Source organism: Rhinolophus hipposideros (assembly GCF_964194185.1).
Source record: "Rhinolophus hipposideros genome assembly, chromosome: 10".
Classification (NCBI taxonomy): Eukaryota; Metazoa; Chordata; class Mammalia; order Chiroptera; family Rhinolophidae; genus Rhinolophus; species Rhinolophus hipposideros.
In genome coordinates this window covers 60273043-60296670 of record NC_138056.1, presented here as the reverse complement: position 1 = coordinate 60296670, position 23628 = coordinate 60273043, and the positions used below count along the sequence as shown (strand labels likewise).

The following is a 23628-nucleotide window of genomic DNA, read 5'->3' as shown; positions in this document are numbered from 1 at the left end:
TTAGGATAAAGGTACATTTTAAAAAATATTTTTTTAAAATTTTTCAATTACAATTGACATACAATATTATATTAGTTTCAGGTGTACAACATAGTGATTAGACATTTAATAACTAACAAAGTGAACACACTGATAAAACTATTACCCATCTGACACTATACATAGTTATTGCAATATTATTAACTATATTTCTTACTTTATATCCCAAAGACTGTTTGTAATTACCAATCTGTAATTCTTAATCCCTTCCCCTTTTTCACCCATCCCCATCCCCCTCCCATCTGGCAACCATCAAAATGTTCTCTGTATCTATGAGTTTGTTTCTGTTTTGTTTGTTTATCTTGTTGTTTAGATTCCACACATAAATGAAATTATGGCATTTATCTTTCTCTGACTTACTCAGCATAATACCCTCTAGGTTCATCTATGTTGTTGCAGATGGCAAGATTTTATTAATTTTATAGCTGAGTAATATTCCATTGTATACATGTACCACTTCTTCTTTATTTGTTCCTCCAGTCAGGGACACCCATGTTGCCTCCGTATCTTGGCCATTGTAAACAATGCTGCAATGAACATATGGGTGCACATGTTCCTTCAAAGTCGCATTTTGGGTTTCTTGAGATGAAAACTGAGAATTGGGGTTACTTGGTCCTTCTTTGTCTCTTGCTATGGCCTTTGTTTTAAAGTCCTTTTAATATTTCTTGTAATACAGGTATGGTGGTGATGAACTTTTAACATGTTCTTGTCTTGGAAGCTCTTTATCTGTCCTTCAATTCTAAATGATAGCTTGGCTGGGTAGAGTAATCTTGGTTTTACGTCCTTTATTTTCATTACTTTGAATATTTCACGCCACTCCCTTCTTGCCTGCACAGTTTCTGTGGAGAAATCAGCTGTCAGTCTTATGGGAGCTCCCTTGTAGGTAACTAACTGCTTTTCTCTTGCTGCTTTAAAGAGTTTCTCTCTGTCTTTAAGCTCTGGCATTTTAATTATGATATGTATTTGTGTGGGTCTCTTTGGATTCATCTTGTTTGGCACTCTCTGTACTTTCTGGGCTTGAATATCCTTTTCTTTTACCAGGTGAGGAAAATTTTCCATCATCATTTCTTCAAATAGGTTTTCAATTCCTTGCTGTCTCTCTTCTCCTTCTGGTAACCCTATGATTGTCCCAAAGACACCTTAAACTCTCCTCATTTTTTCAGATTTTTTTTTTCTTTTTGCTGTTCTGATTGGATGTTTTCTGCTACCTTATCTTCCAAATTCTGATTGGACTTCTGCTTCATCAAATCTACTGTTGATTTCCTCTAATGTATTTTTTTATTAGAGAAGTTTTATTTTTATTTAAAAAAATTGTTTTTATTGTCGTATTCACATTCATTTATTTTTTATTTTTTATTTTATTTTATTTTATTTTAATTTAATTTTATTTTATTTTATTTTATTTTATTTTATTTTATTATTTTATTTTATTTTATTTCACAAGACAAAGTAATACTTAGACATTTATCATTTATATCCCTCACACTGTGTGGACCCCCCTCCCCTATCCCCATCCACTATCCCTCTGACATCGCACCGAGCCATTACATTTCCACCCTCTAATGTATTTTTTATTTCAGTTATTGAATTCTTGATTTATGACTGTTTTTTTTTTAAGTTTTCTATTTCCATTTTTATGTTTCCTATTTCTTCTTTGACATTCTCATGAGATTATTATCTGCGTCTGGTAGATTGCTTATCTCCATTTTGTTTTGTTCTTTTTCTGGAGCTTTGTTCTGTACTTTTATTTGGGACATGTTTCTTTGTCTCCCCATTTTGGCTGCCTCCCTGTGTTTGTTTCTGTGTATTAGGTAGGGCTGCTATGTCTCCCAGTCTTAGTCGAGTGGTCTTATGTAGTAAGTGTGCTGGAGGGCCCAGTGTTGCAGTATGCCTGGACACCAGAGCCGGGTACCTTAGGTGTGTGGCTTGTGTGTCCTCCTATTGTATGTGAGCCTTGGTTGTTCTTTGCATGGTGGCAGGGATTGAACCTAGGGCTGATTGGTTTTGAGGACTGGCTGTGACTACCGTGGAGGAACTGTTCTGCAAGGGCTGATGCTACTGAGCAGGATTTGCTTTATCAGGGCTTTGGTGCGTGCTCAGTCTTCCCTTTGAGTGTGTTGCCTATGCAGGCAGCCATGTGGTACTCTGGCTGGTTCCAAAGCCAGCCACCAGGCCCTCTGCTTCACGTCAAGTTCAGCCATTTTCTCTGTCTTGCTTGTAGCTACCTGGAATGAGCCACAAAGCAATCCACAGATGGCTGCCAACCATGCTGGGCTTGGAGGTGCCTGGGAGGGGCCAATCCATGAACCAAGGCCAGATGCTGCTTGTTTGGATTTTGTGAACCTTTGAGACATTTTAGGAAAGTCTGCAGCATGAGCAAAGACAGGCCGTTTGTGTATATAAGCCACTGTAAATGGCTTGGGTGGGCCCACAATTTGGGTGTGGCAGAGTCTCAGGGAATCAACAGTGCAGGGCAATTCACCATGTTGTCAGAGACTCAGATATGGTGCCCACATGCATCTGCACTCTGGAAGGGGAGAGGGCTCAAGAAAGGTACAATGGCTTCTGCCAGCAGTTTTGTCTGGGAGAAAGCTTCCCGTCCAGCCCTGACCCTGCAGCCGTACCATTCAGTTTTTCCCATCTGTCCCTGGAACCTTTCAAGCTGCTGTCCCAGTACTGGAGCTCAGAGTAAGTGAGTCCATCAGTGAGTATGTCTGTGTGTGGCCCTTTTTAGTGGAACCCCAGCAGGACTCTGTCTCACTTAGTCGCAATCTCCTATGGTTTTCACATTAAGGAGTTGGGGGATTTCTCTTCCTGGCCCTGGTACCCTGGACTTGAGAGCCTGGTGTGGGGCTGGGATGTCTCGCTCATCCAGGGAGACCTTTGGAGCCGAGATATCCCTCCCAAATTTTAATTGCCATACACAGGTGTGGGGTTAGCCAGTTTGCATGTCTGCCCCCCCCCCACCAGTTTCTATGTGGCTTCTCCAGTATATCCTTAGTTATAGGACTTCTGTTCAGCTAGACTTCAGGCAATGCTCAATGATAGCTGTTCTGTCACTTAGTTGTAGTTTTGATGTGGTTGTTAGAGTGCGATGCAAACACCTCTCTGCCATCCTGACCAGAAATCCTAAAGGTTTTCTGGTCTTAAAATGACCAGAAATGGTCATCTTAAAATGGACCTACAAAGTCCAGCAAGGTCCCCCCACATACTTCTCCAGGTTTATGTTGTATCAGCCTTCATTTCCCATCCCGCCACATTGGTCTACTATTAATTTCTCACATATATACCATGCTCCTATTTGCTACACATCAGTTCTCATGCTGGTTTTTTTTTTCCCCACATGGATGGCCTTTTCATTCCTAGGTGATTTCTACTCTCTCTCCCTCCAGTTCTCCGTTCACTTTTCACTTACTCAGGGAAGCCTTCCTGATTTTCCTATTTAGATCTCATGTCCTGTTATGCATGCTCATACTCTGTATTTCTCATTCACAGCATTGATCTCTTTTATACTTGATTATGTAATTATTTAATTTACTATCTGTTTCCCCTACTAAAATATAAGCATCCTAAGGCAAGACCATTTTCTGTTTTTAGATCACTGTTGAACTCCTGGTGCCTTGGAGTATGTGCATGTCACAATAAATAAGTGTTGAATGAATAATGTAAATGGAACACTTAGAAGAGAACATTTAACAAACGGATGGGCTACAATGACCCTATGGCAATACATTAATTTTATATAACGCTTGCATTTCTTTAGACTGGTTTTCACAAAAGTCCTAAGAGCTAGGAATATTATAATTATAAATTTTACATATAAAGACATTTTATTCCTCTGAGCTTTATAGATAAGGACACTTAAATAGCTCAAGGCTAATAAGTTAATAAGTGCCTGATTTAAGATTAGAAACCATAAATTTGAGATTTTAGGAAAATAATCACCAACTTGATATACCTAGATGTTACATTCTTTTATAACTTCCTTCAAATGGCATATTTTCTTATAATTTTCTATAAGACTGTCTTAGTTTGGGGCTGCTATAACAAATTGCACATACTGGGTGGTTTAAACAACAAAAATTTATTTTACATGTTCTGGAAGCTGGGAAAGCCAAGATCAAGGTACTAGCAGATTTGGTGTCTAGTGAGGGCCCTTTTCCTGGTTTGCAGATGGCCACCTTGTTGCTGTGTCCTCACATGGAGATGAGGAAGAGCTCTGGCCTCTTCTTTTCCTTCTAAGGGAATTAATCTTATCATGGGCTCTACCCTCTTGATCTTATCTAAACCTAATTCCCAAAGTTTCTACCTCCAAATACCCCATATTAGGTTTCAACATATGGATTTTGGGAAGACACAAATATTCTATCTACAACAAGGACTAAGATATGTTTTATTTGTAACTACTTATCTAAAATATATTTATAGTTTTAAAAATTACATATGGAATTCTCAGTTAATTATGTTTGAGAGACCTTGACAGGTAGGATTTGAAATGTGAAAGTAACACTGCCATCTAGTGACAACTAACCTGAATAATATTTAAAAACTGGACTAGCAAATTAAGCTCCCTAGGAACGGTAAAACAAGTTATTCCCACAGAATGCGTCAGGCACATAATTTAGGGCAGTCATTTCTTTTTAGTGAACCTTTGAGGCAGCTGATTCTTATAAAGGTCATGAATGAATAATGACTAAATAAAACAAATGCTTGTCTGTAGAATATTACCCATGTAGTAAGATTGTGCCACTTGACTAGAATCCGTCTCCATTTTTCTCACTCTCTCCATTTTTCTCACTCTCTCTACTGCTTCTGAATGAAGGAATTTGTCCTCTGATAACCTAATACATTTTTTTCATCTTACTTTAAAGTATTAAGTATATTCAGCAACAGGAGAGGCTGTGGAGAAAAAGGAACTCTCATACACTGTTGGTGGGAATGCAGACTGGTGCAGCCGCTATGGAAGGCAGTGTGGAGGTTCCTCAAGAAATTACGAATAGAATTACCATATGACCCAGCAATCGCTCTCCTGGGTATCTACCCCAAAAATATAAAAGCATTTCTTTATAGAGACACGTGTACTCCACTGTTCATTGCAGCTTTGTTTACGGTGGCCAAGACATGGAAACAACCAAAATGTCCTTCGATAGATGAATGGATAAAGAAGTTGTGGTACATATACACAATGGAATACTATTCGGCGTTAAGGCAAGATGATATAGGAGCATTTGTGACAACATGGATGGATCTTGAGAGTATAATGCTAAGTGAAATAAGTCAGACAGAAAAAGCAGAGAACCCTATGATTTTACTGATATGTGGTATATAAACCAAAAAGAACAAGACAAACAAATGAGAAACAAAAACTCATAGACACAGACAATAATTTAGTGGTTACCAGAGGGTAAGGGGGTGGGGGGTGGGTGATGAGGGTAAAGGGGATCAAATATATGGTGATGGAAGAAGAACTGACTCTGGGTGGTGAACACACAATGGGATTTATAGACGAACTAATACAGAATTGTACACCTGAAATCTATGTAAATTTACTAACAATTGTCACCCCAATAAATTTAATAAAAAAAAAAAAGTATATTCAGCAACAAACATATGAGGAAAGGAGTCTTTGGTAAAATTTTTGGTTAGACTTTGCGGCTTCATAAGGAAGAAATAGAATGCAAAAATAAACTTTGTTGATCCCAAGAGGACACTTAAAGCAAGTTTGTATTAAATTACTATGTGATTTAATGTAAACACAACAATAAAACACTTGCAGACGTGCCAAAAATGGTTAGAAAATGAAGAAGTATAAGAATTTTCTTTAAAATCTTGAATCACAAAGGAAATTTGATAATTTATTTGTATCTGTTTAATCCTGAATTTAATATGATAGATTTCAGCTGATGTATTGTAAATTAAGTATTGTCCTGGTACATTAAAATTGCAGATAAAAACATCATCTGAAATCATTTGAGCTAAAATGTTGTTATCATATGTAGATGCCAGATCAAAAGAGATAACAATTATTTCTCTGGATGCCTAAACAATGGAAACTTATCACTTTCCAATGGTAATAATTTCTCTGATTGAGGTGAGAAAATTATGTTTAATTTTTTTTTTATAGATAGTACAGAGAGGATTATTTCCATTTGTCCAGTTACTGGTTGAATGTACCAGTTCATTGAATATATATGAACTGTCTCCATACAGTATTCTAACTCATGGTGTAGAAATGGCTGAACCGGAAATATTAATTACTTTTTATATAAGTCAATAACACTAGTTATTACCTTGTCTCCCGGTCGGGAACGATATTTCTTATGCTGATAGTAAACACTGTGTAACGGAGTTGCCAAGAGTTGAGTTGGAAATCTTAGGGGCATGAACCATTTCAAGAGAAGAAACGTATCTGACTTACGCATATTTCTTAGCCAATATCCTTAAAGTAATAGTTTTATGTTTATTTCAGGACAAGTGTACAGATATGACCCCATCTCTTGTTTTCATATGGTAAACTATTCATATGAAGAATGTGTACAGTACAAGACAATAGCAGATGACAATCTAGTCAGAGTTTGAATAAAATTAGTTGTCAAAGAGTGTCACATCAATACTGAAAAAATATGTTGTGCATGGTGGTTATCATTAGCCTTGTATAAGGAACAGCTGATCTGGGATCTCTTCTAGTTTTGGGTCAGAGACGAACCTTAGAGGAGTTGTACTGAAGACAAAACCTAAAAGATGGGGAGACTTAGTAAGATGAAGAGATTAAAGGCAGGTGGTGGTGTAGAAGAGGGTTGTGTGGAGGTGTGGAATGTTCTAGAGAGAGAATGTAAACTGTAATTGAAAAAATATATTAAAAATAGAGGAACACCAATGAAAAAGCTTTGTTTGAGATTCTTGGTACCTTACACGTGAACAAAAGATTTACCAGTGTGCAATTGCAGAACATATGAAGGCTTTCTCGGGCTCTTGATACCCAGAACAGCATTGTGGGGGCGGAACAAGAAATTGACTTCGTGCTGGAAGAACACACGCTAACACTAGTAGAAAGGAAAGATGAGTATGTTTTATGGCAGTGCAGAGCAGAAGGAGACCAGTTTTTTCTTTGGGGTTTTTGGTGAGAGGAAAGTGGAGGGTTATTCAAGGTTCTAGAAGGAGTTGGAATTTGCCATGACCCTTAAAGGAGGAGCAGGGTGAGGTCTTCAGCATGTTTGTAGTTTACATTTGTCCTTGACTGTGTTTTGACCCTTGCCTTATTTGTTCAGCTAGGATTGTGTCTAAGCAGAGCCTCTGCATCTGTTCTGAACCTCAACTGCAGCCTTATCCTTTTACCCATGTGCCGGACACTCCTGGCTTACCTTCGAGGATCCCAGAAGGTAAGGAAAAAAAAATCCCACTCACAAATTGCAGCACAAAAATCAAGTGTAACAGTGGCATGTTGATCCTATCTAGTTTTCATGTTCTGACTTTCTGCTAGAGTGATTGTTTCAAAGATGCCAGTAAAGACCATGTCACCTCTCAAGATGACTAGTGAGCTACTTTATGTAACAATAGATAAGGGCAGAGGTTAATAGGAAAAGTATTAATAGTGGGATCAGGCCCTGCGTTAAGCACTTCACATATATAATTGTGAATCCTCACAATGATTTTGCAATTAGGTATTGAAAATAAGGAACCTGAGGTAGAGAGAGTTTAAGTAACTTGAGGAAGATCATGAGACTAGTGAATGGTGAGCTAAGACCGATCCCAGTTCTGAGCTCTTTTCACTACACCATGCCTCATTGAGATCCTGTTTTGTTTTTTTTTCTTTTTTTTTTTTTTTATTTAGTTAAATGCAGGCAAGCAAACTCAAGCCCTGTGGCCTTTGAGCAGTACATAGAATGACTGCTGGTGTTGGTGGCAATTTATCTCTTCTTAAAACACAGACCTATTTTGAGACGTGTAATACGCTCAGAAAAAAATGTCTTGATTAAATAGTGCTTTAATGTATTGTAAAATGAAGGATTTAAGAAAACAGAAAAGCACTTTGAAAATTAAAACTCAACTGAAATTCTTTTGTCTTCAATTTATCTGTGTGTGTGTGTGTGTGTGTTTATTCCTTTCTTCATTAAAATAATAGGAAACTGCTGAATAGATAGTGATGTTTTAAAAGGCTTTGTTAACATGAGGTTGCTTTGATGTTTTGTGAAGTTTCTGAGTAGATTTATTACAGTAAAACTTCTCAATATTTTCCTGTAATTATATTTGAAAACTCCTTACTTTTAATGCCGTAATTTATAACCGTGGAAATAACTCTTTCTCTTGGTTGCCTACCACTATAAAATGCTAGGTTTTGATCCCTGTGGCTGGCCATTGGCTTGACGTGCAGGAAGAGAAGATAAAAGGCAGGGAATGAAAAGTGCCCACTTAAGTCTTTCAGTATTTAATAAGTCTTAAAGAATTGGCTCCCAGTGTAAAACAGGTATTCAAAGATGCTTGACGTATTATTTTTCTATAAGATCAAGCAGGCATTTAAAACCATACATGAAATTGCTTCATTAAAAAAATAATCTTATTTTTGACTATACAAGGAAATCATCTGTATAATGATATTCAAAAGTTCCAGAAATTTACAAAGTAATTAGTTAAGATTTACCCTAATATTACTCTGCCAGAACAACTGCTGGTTACAAATTGGGGGTAAAAGCCTGCAGATGTGTTAAGATATAATGCCATTAATTTTAAACAATATAGGATCACAGTGCAGTTTATGTTTTATAACTTTTGTACCTAACAATATATCTTGTACATCTTTCCATCTCAATAAGCCTTTTCCACATTCTCTTTCATGGTTTGAGTGTTCCACTGACTAGATATAATTCATCTCACTATGTTTAATTGATAGGCCTCTGCCATTTCTAAAACTTTGATATTACCAACAACACTGTAGTGAAAAACTTTGTACAAGTATTTTATTTGCTGCATCATTTTTATTGTATGAAGTGATTTTATTTAGGTTCCAAGCAGGAGAACCAGAAGACTGTTGGATAAAAGCAGAACATTCCATATAACCTGTGGTGTTACTATCTGTATTTTCTCAGGTAAGAAAACCAAAAGATGTCAAATGTTATGTTAGAACAACATACTTTCTGAATGACATTTTTATTGTTTTATAAGTTATTTACTGTCACCATCTTGTGATTTTTTAAATTTTCTCTTTCTTGTGTTTAAAGAAAGTTACTAGTAACAGTACAGAAAATTAGTCTGCCTTATGCATTATGTACATGTATTTTTTACATTATAATGTACAAAGATTGGGCCACAAGCTGATAGTGGTTGTTTCCTAACAGTAAATGATTTTATTTAGAAAGATTGGAAGAAGCAGACTAAAAGTTCTTAAGCTTTAAAAGTAATGATATGAGGAATTTTCTATCAAGATGGCACAGTAGATAAACACCGTGCTTACCTTCTCTCACAACCATATCAAAATTACAACTAAACTACAGAATTATCATCTTTAAAAATTGCCTGAGGTATAGCCGGCACAAAGCCCTACAACTAAGGACATACAGAAGAAGCCACCTTGAGACTGATAGAGGAGCAGAGATACGCAATGGGCTGGTTCCAGACCTGTATGTGACCATTAAAAATAGGGAGGGAAATCTTAGCTGCAGAGGTCCCCCCCACAGACAAGCAAGGGGTCCCAGTCCCACACCAGGCTCCTCAGCCCAGCGTTTCAGTGCCAGGGAGAGAAGTCCCCATAACTTCTGGTTGGGAAAACCAGTGGGCATTGTGGCTAAGTGAGATGGAGGGCAGCTGCAGTCTCAGGCCCTCCTCTTAAAAGGCCTGCAAATGGATTTTCTCACTGATGGACTCACTTACTCTGAGCTCCAGCAATTGGGCAGCAGCTGGAAAGGCACCAGGGACATACAGGGAAGAACTAACTAATCTGGCTTCAGAGTGAGGACTGGAGGGGCAGCTTTCTTCTGGAGAGAGGAGCTGGCAGAAGCCATTGTTTCTTTGTTGAGTCCTCTCCCTTCAGAGTATATAGACACAGGCAGATGCCATATCTGAATCTCCATCAACCTGGCTAACAACATTTATGCATTCCCCCCACCGAACTTTAGGCACACTTAAGCTGCTTCCAGTGCTTTTCCATACAAACTCCCTACCTTGGCTCATGCTACAGAATTTCATTAATCTCCCAAAGTTTCACAAACCCAAACAAGCAGTATCTGGCTTTGGTGTGTTTTGTACCTCTGACCGAGCACCCCTAAGCCCGACACTAGTGACAGCCGGCCTTGATTCGCAGGTTGGCCTCATGAGGTACCTCCAAGCCCAGTGTGGACCTCTCCGGATTGCTTTGTGGTTCATGCCAGGTGGCCCTGGGAAGGCACAGGCTGTGGCAGAATTTGGTCTGTAGTGGGTCCCTCCTAGGTGACCCTGGGCCTGGCAGGCCCAGTGGCCAACTTTGGACCAAACCAGAACATCACCAGCCTCCAAGGATGACACACCCAAAGGGCAGACTGGGCAGGCACAAGAGCACTGCTAAAGCAAATCCTCCTCTGTAGGGTTAGCCCCTGTACTACAACTACTCCACTGTAGTCATAGCCAGTCCTCCAACCAAAGAGCCTGAGGGTCAATCCCTCTGATTGACATGCAAATAGCAACCAAGGCTCAACTACAACAGGAGGACACGCACAATCCAGTTCTGGTAACTAGGCAGACTGCACCACTGGACCCCACGTACTACATAAGGCCCCTCTAAGACTGGGAAGAATAGCAGCCCTATGTAATACAGACAGTCAAACACAGGGAGGCAGCCAAAATGCAGAGACAAAGAAACATGTCCCAAGTAAAAGAACAAAATAAATCTCTAGAAAAAGAACTAAAAATATCAGAGACAAGCAATTTACCAGACACAGAGTTCAAAACACTTGTTATAAGGATGCTTAGTAATCTCAGGGAGAACTTCAATAAAGAGATAGGTAACATAAAAATGGAGATAGAAAACTTAAAAAAGAACCAATCAAAAATAAAGAATACAGTAACTGAAATGAATACATTAGAGGGAACCAACACCAGATTAGATGAAGCAGAGGATCAGATCAGTGATTTAGAAAATAAGGTAGCAGAAAATACTCAAAGAGAACAGCAAAGAGAAAAAAGAATCTAAAAAAATGAGGACTATTTAAGGGGCTTCTGGGAAAACATCATGTGCCAACGTTCACCTTATAGGGGTACCAGAAAGAGAGTAGAGAGAGCAAGGAAGTAAAAATCTATTTGAAGAAATAATGATGGAAAACTTCTCTAACCTGGCAAAAGAAATGGATATTTAGGTCCAGAAAGGCAGCAGTCCCAAACAAGATGAATCCCAAGTGACCCACAGCAAAGACACATCATAATTAAAATGCCAAAGCTTAAAGACAAAGAGAGAATCTTAAAAGCAGCAAGAAAAAAGCAGTTAGTTACCTTTAAGGGATCTCTCATAAAATTGTCAGCTGAATTCTCCACAGAAACTTTGCAAGCAGGAAGGGAGTGGCATGAAATATTCAAAGTGATGAAAAACAGGAGCATACAACTAAGATTACTCTACCCAACAAAGCTATGATTTAGAATCAAAGGAAAGATAAAAAGCTTCCCAGACAATAAAAAGCTAAAATAGTTCATCAACACCAAACCAGTATTATAAGGAATCTTATAATACTAAGGGGGGCTACTTAATACTAAGAGGGACTACTTTAAAATGAAAATAAAAACAAACAAACAAACAAACAAAAAAACAGTGTCAATAACTCCATATCTATCAACAATTACTTTAAATGTAAATGGATTAAAGACATAGGATGTCTGAAAGGATAAGAAAACAAGACCCATACAAGGTGTGACAATTAAATTTGAGAACTTGTTGCAATGATGTTGCTAACCTTTTTTGATATCAGAGGGATTATTCCTTATAAATTTATACCAACTGGACAAACCAGTGAACCAAGTTTACTATTTGGAAGTGCTGAAAAGGCTGCATGGAAAAGTTAGACGACTTGAACTTTTCACCAACAATGGCTCTTGTGTCATGACAATGCACCAGCTCACACGGCACTGTCTGTGGGGACTTTTTTTAGCCAGTGAACAAATAACTATATTGGAACATCCTTCCTACTCATCAGATCTGGTCCCCAATGACTTCTTTTTTTACCTGAAAATAAAGGAAATATTGAAAGGAAGACATTTTGATGACATTCGGGACATCAAGGGTAATACGATGACAACTCTGATGGCCATTCCAGAAAAAGAGTTCCAAAATTGCTTTGAGAGGTGGACTAGGTGCTGGTATTAGTGCATAGCTACCCAAGGGGAGTACTTCGAAGATGACTGTTGTGATATTCAGCAATGAGGTAGGTAGCACTTTTTCTAGGATGAGTTTGCGAACTTAATTGTCAGACCTTGTACTTGGGCTACAAGAGGCTCACTTACAGACTGAAAGTAAAAGGATGAAAAAAGATATTTCATGAAAATGAAAAAAAAAAAAAAGCTGTGCTAGCAATACTTATACCAGATAAAATAAAGTTTAAACCAAATGCTATAACAAAAGACAATGAATGACCTAGTAATCTCACTTCTGGGCATTTATCCAAAGAAACCCTAAACGCTACTTCTAGGGGACATGTGCATACACATGTTCTTTGCAGCATTATTTACAATAGTTAATATATGGAGGCAGCCTGTGTGTCCCTGAATAGATGAATAGATAAAGAATATGTGGTACAGGTATACAATGGAGCATTACCCAGCCATGAAAAATAATGAAATCTTGCCATCTGCAACAATATGGATGGATCTAAAGGGTATTGAGTTGATTGTAGTAAGTGAAACAGAGAAAGACAAATGTCATATGATTTCACTTATAAGTGGAATCTAAAGAACAAAATAAACAAACAAATGAGACAGAAACAAACTCATAGATAAAGAGAAGATTTTGATGGTTGCCAAATGAAAGGGGGATTGAGAGTGGGTGTAAAAGGGGAAGGGATGAAAAAGTACAAATTAGTTGTTACACAGTAGTTATGGGGATGTAGAGTATAGCATAAGGAATATTGTTAATAATATTTTAATAACTGTGTATGGTGTTGGATGGGTACTAGATTTGTTGGGGTTAATTGATAGGAGGGAATTGGGGGACTATGGAGATGAGAGATGGGGAGAGGCTCAGGGATGGGATTAGAACTCGAATGCAACTCAAGGCTGGGGATGGAGTAAGAGTCCAGGATGAAATGAGTACTATGAAATGAGGGGGTGTGATACGGGTTATTGGGATGCATTAGAGCTAGGGTGGGTGAAAGGTCAGAAATGGAGGAGGATTACAGAATGCTGGCACATTCATAACTTGATTTGTTCTAAACTTTACTTGTATCTAAATATGCTGGTTCAATTGGAGAACAACCAAGAGGCCGGATAGCATAGAGTAATACCATGAATGAGCATATGTTCCAGAGGATATGCATTCTGCCACTTGCTAGTGGTCTGACCTTAGCTAAGTTATCTTTATAACCTTAGTTTTCTTATCTGTAAAATAAGGATGATTCTACCTACCTCATTGTTTTATGAGAATGAAATGAGAATATCCTTGCAAAGTGTCTGGCATAGCTTTCTCCCTGCTGCCAGAAATTAGAAGCCCTGAATTCTTTTGACCTCTAAGGCCTGTCAAAGAAGGTAAAATGTCCCTTAAAGATGTATCTCATTCAGCTTTTACCTAGGACTTATGTGCAGGAGAATTCAGAAAGAATGGCAATTCTTTTAAGACTGCCTTTGCACGTATGAGCCCTAAAGCATGTAGGTAACATATAAACCATTCATTTAAAAAGGGGGCATTTTTTTTTACTATAGATTCAGAAATGATAAATCTATAGGACACAGACAGTTTTGCTTAAATGACGTTTTATACCTGTGCCATAGTTGAGTCTCACGTAGATCCTCTTTGTTTTATTCCTTCCTTTGGTACACGATCCTTGCTTGTTAGTTAATGCACCTCCAGGTCTCTCTTTACTTTTTGAGACCCGTTTCCCTCTAATTTGATCACTGGCTAAAGCTTATAAATCCTTTCAATAACTTTTCAGTTATTTAGTATTCTTGTCCTTCTCTCTCACCTTCATTTGTCTTTGTGAATAATTCAGAATTCTCAGCCTACATATAACCAAAATTTGGTTTCTTTACATTCTAGGTTGGAAGGTGTAGAGTTTTCTAGTTTCCAGGTCCTGTCTTCATTGAATCACTACACTCCCTATGTTCCTGTAAACTGTAATGCTTTACTAGGCAATTTCAGGTTACTTACCTCATTAAGTCTCTTATTTTTGTTATCATTTTACAGAGAAATAAACTGAGGTGTTGATAGGTAAGCAATACTATGGCTAAGAAACCAGGTTTTCCAACTAATTGTCTGTTGTTCTTCCCAGTACATTATAATATATTGTTAATTCAAGCCTTACTTCACCCATAAAAAACGTTGCGAAAGGAGGGCATTATAGTTCAATGCAAAAGGTCATGTGCTCCTTTCTTTTCTAGCCTCCTCAAGATAATTTCATTTATTCTGTTTTTTAGATTCCTCATATATGATAAATAGTTAAATCATATAGTACTTGTCTTTCTCTGTCTGCCTTATTTCACGTAAGGTAATTTTCATTTACCCTGTCCGTGCCAAAATGAATTTGTCTTCTGCTCTTTAGTAATTTTCTAACACTGTTGTCTTTTATATGAGCTCCGAGTGAGTTGAACACTCTGATTGTTTCATTGCAGATAGATTATTAAATAGTGATTATTATTTTCCTGACTTTTTGTCCATGAAGTGGTTACCAACAGTTTTGCTATTGGGTTTCAGACAGATTTGAATTTGTGGATTGTGAAACATTTCAGCTAGTTAAAAGCCTTTCAATGGGACTATATTTTAAGCTGAGTAGCAGTGAGATATACAAGATATATAAGGTTTGTAGTTATAGGAAAGGTGAAAGGGTTGAAATATCTAAAATATCTAGGAGCACCTTAAATACATACATACATACATACCCATATAACGATATATTTGCATGTGACTGTGTGTGTGTGTGTGTGTATGAGCGTGTGTATTTTTTTTTTTTTTCTAAGCCTGACTTTCTAGGGTTATTTTATTCTAGCCTTTGAGAATTTGGTTTCTTTACATAATTTTTAATACTAAAACTATCCATAATCAAGATTTTTTTGTGCCTTTAAAACTTCCCTTTTTAATTGAATATCATATGGCTCTTACAGCTGTCAAAGTCTGCCACTGTATTTACTTGAGGGGAACTGACTCCTCTTCATAGAGCATCTCTGAATATCCCATTGACTTGCTCCTGATGTGATTGGCTCTGTAGGTGTGCACGTGGCTGCCCATCTGGTAAATGCCCTCAACTTCTCAGTGAACTACAATGACGAGTTCGTTGAACTGAATGCAGCAAGATACCGGAATGAGGTGGGTGGCCTGTCTCCTCATTTTCCTTTCACTTGTCATGAGCTGACTAATGAGGGTCTGTGATTTTCACAGAAAATTTGTACCTTGCTGCTCTTTTTGAGTGCTTTTGAAATGCAGTTGTCAAGTTGAGTTTTATTCCTTTTCAATAGGAAATATAGCTAATTACTATTTCACAGTCTCTCCTGCTGAAAATGGGAGTTTGGAGTGTCTACTTTTTATATTCTGCAGTGTTCAGATGGTTGCCACTCAGGCTTGCCTTCTGCCTGCCAACAGCTTTTGTCTGATTCCTGTCATGCAGTGGAGACTGTCAACAGTGCCATTCTAGGGTAAAACTCCTTTAGTAACTCAGATATGGTGCTTGGGGGGAAACAGGGCAGAAAAGCAGGTTGATAATTTGAAGATCCTGGACAATCAGTTTGTTTGACTTAGAAAACATTATTGAGTTTTAATGGTTCATTTGTTTTGTTTGGTTTGGTTTTCTGATCCTCCAAATAGATGGCCTTGAGCTGAATTCTGTAGCAGGCAATATCTGTCTTAGGGGTGCTTTTCTCCATGTGAAGCTACCCATGAAATGAAGCTGTCTATGCAGGGCGCCAGGCCAGAGCCCGAGGAACAGCATAAGCACAGCCCTGAGTAGGCCTCTGTAGCTCAGTATTTTCATCCTGGCCTCAGGCGGCCCTTGCTTCATGCTAAGACAGCATTACAACCCAACTGCTCGGTGGCCCATTTGATCAGGACCTTATGCTGTTCTGCTAAGTCTGGTAGTGACTTAATAATACTGTTCCCCATCTTCCCCATTGCTCCTCCACATATCACCAGAGTTATCTAGATCAATACTATTGTGATCATGTGTTTGACTTCTCTCCCAAAACAAACAAAAAGAGCAGTGACAACAAACACGGAAGCAAATCAGAACACCGAAATATCAAGCAAACTTTGATAAATCAGTGGACTATATTAGTGTTTTTAAAACCATTAGTATGATTTCATTGATCTGGCATTGTAATTTTTCAGAAGCTCACTGGGTGAGGGTAGCATGCATCCAGCAGGAAGGACCGCTGAAAAGGCCAGCTCCTTAGCACACCCATGGAAACTCTTCTCCTGTAGTGATTTCGGCCCACAGCCACCAGTCCTCCCTGTTTCCCACTACTATATCCAGTCTTCTACCCTCCGCTCCCATACCACATCGGGTTACTTGTTTTCTCCTCCTGCCATGCAATTTCCTTTTTTTTTAACTTTTCCTTCTTTGCATGTCTCTTGTTTTATAACTCATACATCTTTAATAACTATAATGATTATATTGTTTTTAACATAGTTTACTTTTGCTTAATATTGCAGTATTTTTAATCATCTTAGGGTTTTTAGTTATTACATTTATTTCATTTTAAGAGGGATATATGCTCAGTATAAAATATTTTAAAACTTTGAAGCATATGAAAAATGAAAGCTTCTCCTCCCCCAAATAGCCAGAGTTGAGAATTTTTATGTTTTCACTTAAGATATTTTGAGTGATATTTTATGATACATATTCCTCAGCAATTGTTTCCATAAATATATGTATTATGGATTGTTGTATCACAAAGTATAGATCTATCTTATTCTCTTCATATTAATATGCTACAATTTGATTTTAGCCTTTTCCTTATTCACAGATGTTTAGGTTGATATCTAGATTTTATTATGACCTGCACGCCAATAAACCAAATTTTTTGTACACTGCTGCCAGGCAGATTCATAGAAGCAGAATTTTGTTTTCAAAGGTATACTCATTTTTAGTTTTGATGAACATTGTCTACTTGCCTTTCAAAAAAACTTCACCAGTTGACACATTTCTACCAAGTTTAGCAGAATGCTTATTTCTACACCTTACTTTTTAAAAATTTCTACCAATTTGATGGATGAAAAAGGTAACTCATTATTTTAATTTATATTTTCCTTTTCTTCACTTTTTCCCTTTCTTTCTTTTTTCTTCCTCTGTTCTTTCTTTTAATAAATATTTTTTAACACCTTGTAGGTACTAGCTAAAGATGAAACACACACACACACACACACACACACACACACATACACACACCCACACCCACACTGCATATATAAACAGATATGTTTTTCTATGAATTGTCTTTGAAAAAGATGGTTTCGTGCCACACACCTTATTGTTCTGGCTTTGTGTTCTCACTCTGCCTCCTCCAGATCTCCAATGAACCATCCTTCAGCTTGTTGTGATGGTGGCACATTCTTGATGGCTTAGCTGAATCTGTTCCATTTGTCATCTGTGAAACCATCTCCTACTCTCACATTCCATCTCTATTCCTTGACAATATTAATCGATTCATCTTCTGAGTTTCCATAGCTTTATTCAGATTTCTGGTATCACCACTTTGTTCAGCTCGTCTTTTATTTTTACTAGTTGTTTATATATTACGTTACTCTAGATTACCCTTTAGCCATGTTTCTAATACCAGGTATAGAAGTCATTTGACCTAAGCTGAATGAAGAGCTATTCTTGGGAAGGTGGTCCTTATTCAGGGCCCCTGAGACTGTGTCATATAAATGGTTTCCTACTTTGTAGATAGTCTGGCCTGATCCCAGATTCAATGGAGGCATAAGGAAAGAAATTTAAAAGTTATGCAATGTTCAGTACCATTAGGATGAAAAATAAAGTCATAAATTTACTAGGGATTAATCTAAGTTATCCAGAAGATAGAAAAAGAATTGACTAAGGGCCATTATACCATGGGAGACGTATAAAGAAAATATTATACTCACAATATTAATGTTTTATATTTATAACTAACAGGGATCTCTCCTCCTTATATATCTACTTTTCATGGTATTGGAAACAGTGTAAATTCTCAATTAGTATTCTTTGCACTGAATTTACAGTGTATATCCCTTCCTACATATTTTATTACTTGTGATTTCCACTGTCTTGACACATGGTATGTGCAGTTGGCAATTGTGGTAGACAAAGTATATATTAATGTTTCCTCATTATAGTAAAAAATACTGAGTTTTAATATGGTCAAAGAGTGGGCTTCAGGCTGCTACCACTGGTTCATAATCAGCCATCAAGCTGGAACCTATGCCCTTTGACTCCCCATCCAGGCTCTTCCTTTCTCAGATGAACAGACTTCTTCAGAGTTGGATTTTGTACTTATTATAATATCCTTTAGCATCATGAAAACAGTACAAAACTTAACTGACTCTTATTTCCATTGAGAGAATAGTATTTTAAATGCCTAATACATGGATCTTACACCCAGCAGATTCCTCGTGCAATTTTATATTATCAATGTTTTACATTACAGTCAAAAATTTTTTCCCCTTTTTCTTAGGATCCTAGGAAACTTCTCTTCACAACTGGTAAGTTGTTACTCATTGCTCTTTCTTAAGATTCAGTAAAATCTTTGAAAATAAGTATCATTAAATTACATAGCAATTAGATATATGTTAAAATATAGCATATGGAAAATTTGTATATCAGAATAAATATCAGGAGTTCAAGCTTAAAGTTGCAATGAAAACAGAGGGACAAGGCAAACAGTTGGGATTCGAATGAAGAGTAAAAGTAAGTAAACGCATGTGTCTTTCATATGTTTTCCCAATTAAATGCCATATGCTTCTTGAGGACCTGCTTTGTGCACACTGCTGTGGCAAGTACCACTGGAGACAATGCATGTGGAATGGATTCCTGCCCTCAGGGTGTTGGAAAGAAACACCAACTACTCTGAGTATCAATGTGCTTCTTAAATTTCAGGAATTTAGTAGGATATTTTGTGATTTTAATACCTATAAAAAAGAGGAGAAACAGTCATTAAGATCAGTTATTTTTCTTAAAACGTGTCCCTTTTTTATTTGCAATTTACTTTTCCTCCTCAAACATATTGTCCATGAAATCTGAGTCTAGACTATTAATTTGTTAAAGCACATTTAAACATCTCCAAATTTTTTTGTGATGTTAGTATAATTCTTACTAAAATTTTTCTCTTTTTCAACCTTACATTTATACTGATGAAAGGAGAAAACCGTATTTGGGGGATTTTAGCACTTATGTCAGGGACAAGGAGAATTGGGTATTTGAGATGGTCTATTGTAAAGATTTGGCTGTGACATCCAATTAAGGATCTGAATTGCATATGGGACTGAGGCTAGGCCTGGTTAAATGCATTGTTTTTCTTTTCAATCAATTTTATGATGAAAAATAACAAGAATTCAGGTGTTTTCTCCATTCATGTCACAGCTATATATTTACCTTATAAAATATATTTTGTTTCCGCCTTATGATATTTGCCAGTTGCAAAGGGCTTCACAATTCTCATTTTACGGACACAGTTTTGTTTTGTTTACAACTTTGCTCATTGAAAACATGGTTTTATTTAAGCCTGAAGAATTGGATGAGAAATAGAAGGGAGAAAAAGCAGAAAACCAAAACCTTATGTATGAATCAATATATTTTTTGGTTCATATGAATTAATTTAAGAGATAATTAAGAACTTTGTTTTAATATTATTTTATATAGCACAAAGAATAGTCGAAGCTTTGGAACATTTGAAATGTTAAAAAAAGTTTAGTTTACAAAGATATAAAAACATTTTTTATATGACAAAGATATTACATTAAGAACAGTATAATTAATACTTATATGTGAACAGGTGATCTCACCACCTAACCATGAAACCTCATCACCACTTATTCTTTCTCAGAGGTTCATATGAGTGATGTTGAACTAAGTAGAGACAATACTTAAAAACACAAATTTCCTGGCTCCATCCTAGGCATTCTCTGGGGGTGGGAACTGACATTGTGTTTTATTAACCTTCCCATGTACCTTGAGCGCTTTATTTTACTCTTACTGAGCATCTTATATACTTTTGAACATAACTTCTCATTACCACCTATATTTTGCCTATTCTCTTCCCTTACTGTCTTTTTTCATGTGGTCAACTCTTGCCTGTCCTTTAAGTCTCTGCTGACATGCCCCATCGTGCATAAATTTCTCCCTAATTCCGCTAGTCAGACCTGGCCTCTTCTTGGTCTGGGTTCCTAAAGATACATTGTGAAAATACTCTGTTCTATCTAAAATAATGTGTTTCCTTAGATATACAATGCGTTCTATCTTTTTTCACTTGAAGGTGAGTTTCTTCAGGCTAGGGCAGCGCTGCCCTGATGACATGCAGACAAATATTTTTTGTGGAGTTTCTGTCAATGCAAACAACTTGCATCGCCTCAAATCTGCATGTCAGCACCATTTCTGTGGCCTAGTCAACATTTCATGAAAGAAATGCCGTGCTGGTCAGCAGGAGCCATCCACTTCCCAGATCATCCCCCTAACTATGAGTCTAGAGCTCCTAAAGCATCTGACTGGCCCCACTGAATAGCAGTAGGTGACAGAACAAGGCAGAATCTAAGGATGGTAATGGGATAAGTAACACTGTTTTCTACAAATAGACTTAATCTATCTTTGTATTACTAATACATCTCTGACCAAAATGATTTCATAGCTTTGAGCATTGTCAAACTTAGCTTCTAGGAAAAAAACAAGTTCCTGATTTTTTAAGAAATGCACACGTTTTAAGCTGTTCTAGTGATAAAGAACATTTTTTTCGTTAGTTGATATGTGTCTTGGATTTTAATTTGTTTAGTGTTACATAGTCTTCTCTTTCTCTGTCTTCAAAAAAATTTTTTTTTTAAATCTAACCTAACACTGAGAAATTAAGATTGTCTTATAGGAAATAAAGCTTGTGACAGTATAAGTGACATAAAATATGGAAATTCAACTTAATAAATAAGGAGTGTTAAAAAACATTCTAATTAAGAATTTAGAAAATAAGTTTAAAAGATTGGATTATTCAAACATTTCATTTAAAAATGCTTACGACATATCACCAAATTTGGCAGTGCCTTGTATGATGAGAATAAAATGCATAATATCCAATTTCTATTAGAAAAACCCTCATAAACAAATACAGTTATGTTTCCAGTTACATTAGAAAAAAACAAAATAATGAATGCAAGATGGGATGTCTGACCACATCTGGGTAAGGATGAGAATGGTCTCTCAGTTATATCTAGAAATGGCAGTATGGTGAAATCATTCATTTTAAAGGGTACTAATTAATGGAAAGCAATCAGAATAAACATTCATGCATGTTTTTTCCTAAGGAAACAAGTATAGGTTTTGCCCCATAACTTGAAGGACTCAAAGAGTTCACAGTGTATTTCACTTTGGCAAGTAACTTTGCCTAGTGACTTTAGATTAGCCCATTAATTTCCAACCTGTGCTTCCTGACTGTTGGAATAGACGTAGGAATAGAGGCTAATACAGTGGGATTTAGCTAGGCTGTCATTTAAGTGGAGGCTAGGTTGCCCTTTGATGTACCTTGAAAATAATTGATGCTTGCATCTCTTTTAGCACATAATGCCCTATTCTGCAATTACTTTTTTATCCTGTCTCCTGCACTAGACTGGAATCTCTTGTACAGCAGAATTCACTTTTCTCTAGCCCTAGCAGTACACTATAGATGCACAGAAAATATTCATTGAATGGGTAAAAGTCATTTGTTTAACTGTATTACTTGATGCATAGACTTTTTCTATACTATCCCAGATAATTGGTTGGCCATCATCTGTTTGTTTAATTCCAGTGACAGAAACCATAACTCTTTAAGGTATCACTCCCCCCTCTTTTGGACCACTCTAACTGTGATACATACATATATATATATATATATATATATGTATGTATATATGTATGTATTTTCATTGCTAATTATAAATAAGTTTTTCTTCTTCATTAACCCAAAGTCTATTACATTGTAAATTATAAACTCTGCTCTTTTTATACTTCTAGGACATAGACAATAAAAAATGAATTCTTTACATAAAAAGATAATTTCATAAATTATCTAAGGCACGGTAATTCTTTACATAAAAAGATAATTTCATAAATTACCTAAGGCACGGTAATAACAAGACCGTAATGCCAGAATAAACATACCATTGGTCAAGTTGTCTGGGGCTTCTATTTCATCTTCAAAATGGCTGAAGTCAATTATTTTACCCCCTCTAAGACTTTCCAATATGTTTTCCATGTTATGTTCTCTAGTTAAATGTTTGAGGAAATATCTGTTCAAATTTAAACTGGTTTCTTGATTTTAGTACTTCTCAGAGACTTGAATACACTCATGTACCCTGTGACACCGCAAGGAAGTCACAGCATCTTTGAGTAATAGAAATTAATATCTTAAGAAATTAATGTTCAAATAATGCACTTTGGAAATTGTGCCTCTATTCTAAACATACTCAGTTTTTTCAGGTGTCCTTCTGATGAAGTGATTTGCAAACATTCCATAGCTAATCTTTGCATATTTAGAACCACCTGGGAAACCTTGTACATAAACATGAAGCCCCAATAAAATTATTGAAAAGGCCTCCAATCACAAAGTTTACATTATGGAGCCATCATTTATTTATTCATTTCATCAAATTAGAAGTTTTTTTTTTCTTTTTTTTAATTACTTGAAGCCAGAGAGACAGACCTCCTTATTCTTCTTCTTCAAATGTACTGAGCTATAATTGAAAAATACTAAATTATACATATGTAACTTAGGCTGGCTGATGGTTTTGATATGTATACATGTGTGAAGGCATGATCAAAATCAAGATAACAAAGATATCTATCATTCTAAACAACTTTTATATTTCTTTATAAAGCATCCTGCTCCCTACCCTTCCTAGCAACTGATCTGTTTTCTATCTCTAAAGAATAGTCTGAATTTTCTAGAATGTTATATAAAAGAATCATAGAGCTTATATTCTTTCCTTTTTGTTTTTTGAGGGGTCTGTCTTTTTTCACTCAGCCTAATAATTTTGTGAGTCGTCTATGTTGTTACATATATATCAACAGTTCATGGTTTTTCTTTTCTTTTTTCTTTTCTTTTCTTTTCTTTTCTTTTCTTTTCTTTTCTTTTCTTTTCTTTTCTTTTCTTTTCTTTTCTTTTTTCTTTTCTTTTCTTTTCTTTTTTTTTCTTTTCTTTTCTTTTCTTTTCTTTTTTCTTTTCCCTTTCCCTTTTGCTTTCCCTTTCCCTTTCCCCTTTCCCCTTTCCCCTTTCCTTTCCTTTCCT

At 36.6% G+C, this 23628-nt stretch overlaps 1 protein-coding gene across 6 annotated transcripts in view; it reads left to right on the top strand.

Annotated features, from left to right (window-relative positions):
- The window catches only part of NOX4 (NADPH oxidase 4), a 160200-nt gene that overhangs the window by 21188 nt on the left and 115384 nt on the right, over positions 1-23628 (top strand). For 5 of the 6 annotated variants that reach the window (XM_081064752.1, XM_081064749.1, XM_081064750.1 and 2 more), the window contains 4 exons: positions 7308-7418; positions 9038-9122; positions 15405-15502; positions 18841-18868. In XM_081064752.1, coding sequence (XP_080920878.1) covers positions 7308-7418; positions 9038-9122; positions 15405-15502; positions 18841-18868 — 322 coding nt within the window. The remainder of the gene's footprint in view (positions 1-7307; positions 7419-9037; positions 9123-15404; positions 15503-18840; positions 18869-23628) is intronic. The other variant, XM_081064753.1, reaches the window with a different exon arrangement.